Source organism: Centruroides sculpturatus, unplaced genomic scaffold (genome assembly GCF_000671375.1).
Source record: "Centruroides sculpturatus isolate CEXI.00-Female unplaced genomic scaffold, Cexi_2.0 scaffold174, whole genome shotgun sequence".
Taxonomy (NCBI): domain Eukaryota; kingdom Metazoa; phylum Arthropoda; class Arachnida; order Scorpiones; family Buthidae; genus Centruroides; species Centruroides sculpturatus.
In genome coordinates, this window is record NW_019384420.1 from 567,782 (window position 1) to 572,904 (window position 5,123).

Here is a 5,123-nt window from a genome sequence, read left to right on the forward strand (position 1 = left end):
ATGCACCAGTGAACCTACAACTACACGATTTATATTTTAAAAATAATTAAATTCACTTAGCATTCAAAACTTGCGAATTTTGAAAAAAAAAAAAAAAAACAAATTTGCTGATTAAATACGGACAAATGTTTAACTGAAGTAAAACAGATTTTCCCCCTTGCTATGGATGTCTGCCTGGTTCAGTTCAGCCACATTCCGCTACAGTTCGCCTTTATTGTCAGTTCGAAATGGGGTGGTTCCATAATACCCGCAGTGTTCCATAATACCACTTTCTCCTCTACACATTATACTTGTTATTACGTAACATGACCTGAAAACAGATTTGTAAGCTTATCATCTAGGTATGAATAATTTCGGGTTTTAGAGATTGATGCCTAATTTGGCAGTAATTTGATGATAAGATATTAAATTTTAAAGTCATTGTTGTAAACCTTAATTATTTTTGACAATTAATGTTAGAGTCTATAGGTAAACAAACCACGGAATAATTTAACTTTTAAGGTAAACAAACCACGAAATAATTTAAGACAGCAGTGAAAGCCTCCCATCCTAATAAAAAATGAGCCAAATTGGGCTGTAATTTGAAAAATTTGTAAACCTATAAATAAATTCCCACTGTCGTCTGTCCGTCCTCTGTCCTTCGTCAATCTCGAAAACTGTCAAGCTGATAACGGTAAAGCTAATTTGTTTTTAATATGACCAGAAGACTACAGTGTACTTACAAGGTGTTAACTATAGTAGTAAGGTATAGAAACTTCACATAAATGCCTCATCAAATTAAAATTATGCGTTTGGGAAAGCAGTTTCATAAAAGGATAAAGAACTTGAAGCGCCCACGAGTTACACACAAGAATATTCCATTGTCAAAAATAATCGTGACTCATTTGTAAAATAACATAAAATTATTGTTTTGTATTGTACTACATTCTTTTATAATGTTATTGTATCAATAAGTTATAGCATGTATGTACTCTAGATCTCTAAGCAATAATAGAAACTGAATTTTAAGTAAGAAATAAGTAAAACGACAAAACCGTATTTGGGCCAAGACTATGTCTCGGAGACTCACTACTAAGCGGAATCACTTTGACGCTCAAGGCGGGTCTTCTTTGGTATCGCTGCTTTTGGGCGCGATCGTTCAAACTTCGCCGGCCACGATGCATTTTCGATGAAATTAACCTATTCAATTTCGAAATTTTTCTCCGTTGCGTGTCGGCCCGAGTTGAATTTTTGTCGATGCGTAAAGAAAATTTCCCATTTTTTTAAAAAAAATAATCGTATTGTATCGTCCGAACTTATTTTTTTTTTATTTTGCACAAACAATATATCCCGATTATAATGTCATTGGATGTAACGACAACCCTAATATAACTTCAAATTGTTATCAGTTCCACGATTTTACTATACTAGATAATGTTAAAAAACCTACTTGTAACGACACCCCGTTTTAAAGTCATATTTGAAGTACTCCAAATTTACAAAATTAGATTACAAATTTTATTTAACATAGAAGAAAGTACGTGTTCGGTCCTAAAGTCAGAGTTCACTTCTTAGAATGACTGCGGGTGGTACTCTCCCCCACCTAACTTCGGTGAGGTGAAATGCCTGTTTTGCCTGTTTGTAGAAGAGTTTCGCCCTTTCGTAATTTATTTTGACTCGGTTCTCGATTCCTTGACTATCTACGAGTCTGGATATTTTTATGCGCAAATGATTTGGCACCTAATACTCTGTGCCAAACATCAACTCTCGACAGTACACCTTCATACCTCTAAGCTGGTAATATAAACCGGCAGTACGATTTTATAAACAAGACGTAGTCTTGTCAAAACATCATCCACTCTGTCACGATAGTAGAAACAAATTCATATTTTAAATTTATTTTTGTAAGAAAATAATTACACAACTTAAATTTGATTTACTACAGAAAAAAACTTCAAATTTTATGATACGAAAAGGATATTATTCATAATAAAATGCTTTCGGACAATACAGAAATTACATAATTGATTAATACTGCACAGTAAAAAAAAAATACTTGCAGATGGACTACGTGTATTTCAATTATTTTTTCAATTAATAAACTCTACTTTAAAAAACATAATATCTGAGGACGTCGGGACTGTTGCTAGCTATGAAATCATGATAAACACTAGTTGACATATAAATATCTGGTATTGAAATATAAATATTCCGTTCACTATTATCATTACCACTCCTACTTAGTACTCCAATAACAACGTCGTTTCCTAAACGGGTTTTCATAATCAACGGTGATCCACAATTACCCTATAAATAAATTTATTAATTATAAAAATTATAGCAACTCCGTGGAAAAAAGTAACCGTTTTACCTTCATTGGAACCATTCCAGGTGTTACTGCTATTATTTCTTGACCAGTTATTTTCATATTATAGAAACTTATCCGTTCTTCGTATGGATTCATTAATCGTACTTCTGCCCAGTGGAGATATGCAGTTTCGTTTTTTTCGCCTGAATTATATTTTAAAAAAAGTTAATTTTTTATTACCATTATTCTGCTGAATCGTTAATCTAAAGTTCTAAGCCATAATACAAGTTTTTAAAAGAAAAGTAAACAATGCGAAAATAATTGTATCTTCTATTATTGTATTAGTGCTTGTGCATTAATACAGACATTTTTAAACCTTTTATTAAATAATTGTATTTAAATATATGCAAAAACTGTTTTTTCTTTTCAATAACTTTCAAAAGATTCTACTATTTATAAATAATAATTAAAAAAAAACTTACTTGTCCCAATTCTTCTCCATCCAACAAGCATGGCACCACCAGATGTGAATCGTTGGTTTTCTCCAGCTATAGCTATGGGATGAACATTTAATGAAGGTTCGATAGGTTTATTAAGAAGCAGAATAGCGATGTCATGAAGAGATTTTGTTCGATCATAGGATGGGTGTAAAATTTTTCTATCAAAAAATATTTTACTTCCTTTGTATTTGTTAACGTTACCGACTCTTCCGTATAAATCTTCAATTTCTTCTCTAACGAAAAAGATTATATTACGTTAGAAATAATCGTTAAAATAAATAAATATCACGAATTTAAGGCGGAGTGTAAACTCTTTAGTTACGCACGTGATATCTAGCAGATGGCTTTATAAATGTAATGGTTTTTCTATGGGTAAATCCTTTTCTAAGAATTCTCGAAAACAAAGCTAGACAGAAGCAATAAGATTTATGCATTAGAAACCTCTTTTATAAATAAAAAGGTTAACTCGGTGTCTATTTCTGTAGCTGCAGGAATTATACATCAGCTTGGACACAAAAATATTACAGTCTCCAGTTTAGTGTAGGCTTTATATATCTTTATATACTAGGCTACAAATAGAGAAAAGCATTGAGACAGACCATAGATTTAAGTAAAATCCAGGGCTTATTTCGCAAAAGAAGCATTGAAGAAACAGTGTTAACTAAAGTGAATATATCATACATTTATAATCCACACGTAGAATCGTTATTACTTAGTTCTGGTTTCTGGCTGATAAAAAGTGTTTGAATATCCGACATTTGCAAATTTGCGGTATTATCACATCACATTTAACAGACAACATCTATTTATCATTATTGGAAAAAAAAAATTATGGATTATGTATGTTGTTAGACGTTGCTGACATGTAATAATTAACGGTGCTAGATTGTTCAATAATAATGTCTTTTCCTAAGACGGTCACAATTTCATCGAATGTCGAATCCTTACATTTTAACACTGTTTTCAATCGAGTAATTGGGTCTTTTTATGCTTATATTGAATGCAATGACAGACGATAAATGATGCAAAAATAAGAAACTGTCTGACCTCAGAAATTATGGGCAAAGCCGCAGAATCTATGAAAGTATAGATGGAATGGGAAAAGCGTCTGAAAAACTCTTTTAATGAAGTCTTCGACTAATACCAATGCTATCTGCATGTTATATGAAGAAAAGCGATCATCAGATTGTCGCAATAAACTGTGGCTGACATTTGTTCATTTCACTGACAAGGGAACTGTTGGAGTGTCTTCTAATAAACTTTAATAAAATTTAGTTAGTAACTACGTTAAAAGTATACAAACTCTATTTTAAATTTGTAGCATTCACTAAAAGTGTTGATCAGAGTTATTAGCAATCAAATGTTGCATTACTTTATAGTAGTTAAACACTATTATGCAAATTTTTAGAAGTGAAAGTGTCGCGGAGGAAGACGGCCATATTACATTTAAAATAAATTCTGGAATTTTCAAAAATGGTTGAAGAATTAATAAATTTTGTATACTTTTAACATAATTATTAACTAAATTTTATTAAAATTTATTAGAGGACACTCCGACAGTTTCCTTGTGAGAGGAGGGTTCTTTTAGAACTTTTGGGAGAGGCAGATCAATGCATTACAAATTTTGCAAATAAACATTTTCTTTCTTCAACGCATATACTTAAAAAATAATTTTATCCTACAATTTGACATATTTTCTCACCTTTTTGATGAATTTCCACTTAAAAAATGTTGGAATATCTAACTTTGCAGCACTTTTTCTTTGTTGTTAAAAACTAGCTTTAAATATAATTATTATTATTATGTTGAGTTTAGTGAGTTATACTCGGTTGACACCGGTGGCTGTGTACTATGCCTGAAAAGAGTCATGGCATAGCAACCAAAACAAAACTAAAATTAAATAAGTGTGTCATTGTGTCTATATTCGAATTTCCTAACAATATGACATGTATTCAATATAGGGGCCATTTGTAGTGTGATGTATGTATTTCTATTCAATTGTAATGCGTCCAGGCATTTTGCTTAGTGTATGTGGTATGACACCGGTAGAAGAGAGAACGACAGGTACGATAAGCACCATATCCATCCTCCATACATGCCTTATTTCCTGGGCGACTTCTGTGTACTTGCTAATTTCTTCAGTGCATGTGTTTCGTATATTATGAGTGTTTGGAATGGATATGTGTATAATGTATGTGATTTTATTGTGTTTCTCGATGAGTGTGATTTCTGGTAAGATGTGATAAATTGTTTTATCTTTCATTACGGCTCTGTCGTAGTACATTTTGTGCGTGTTGTTTTCCAGTAATGTCTGTGGAATGTATTTGTAGTATGGT

The 5,123-nt window shown here is 31.8% G+C and overlaps 1 protein-coding gene across 1 annotated transcript; it reads right to left on the reverse strand.

Moving 5' to 3' along the window:
• Positions 1-2,088: 2,088 nt before the first annotated feature.
• Positions 2,089-3,264, reverse strand: LOC111619352. Its single transcript, XM_023361062.1, has 4 exons — positions 3,114-3,264; positions 2,770-3,020; positions 2,351-2,490; positions 2,089-2,286 (listed from the first exon to the last, which is right to left on the reverse strand). The coding sequence occupies exons 2-4, from the start codon at positions 2,798-2,800 to the stop codon at positions 2,089-2,091; spliced, it is 369 nt and encodes a 122-aa protein (XP_023216830.1). The 5' UTR covers positions 2,801-3,020; positions 3,114-3,264.
• Between the last annotated feature and the right edge of the window lie 1,859 nt (positions 3,265-5,123).

Bases quoted from the DNA above. Each gene is read 5' to 3' on its own strand.
- LOC111619352 (XM_023361062.1), bottom strand. From the start codon at position 2,800: ATGCTTGTTGGATGGAGAAGAATTGGGACAA. The intron at 2,491-2,769 runs GTAAGTTTTTTT...AATATAATTCAG, and splicing joins ATGGAGAAGAATTGGGACAA to GCGAAAAAAACGAAACTGCA. The intron at 2,287-2,350 runs GTAAAACGGTTA...ATTTATTTATAG, and splicing joins CTGGAATGGTTCCAATGAAG to GGTAATTGTGGATCACCGTT.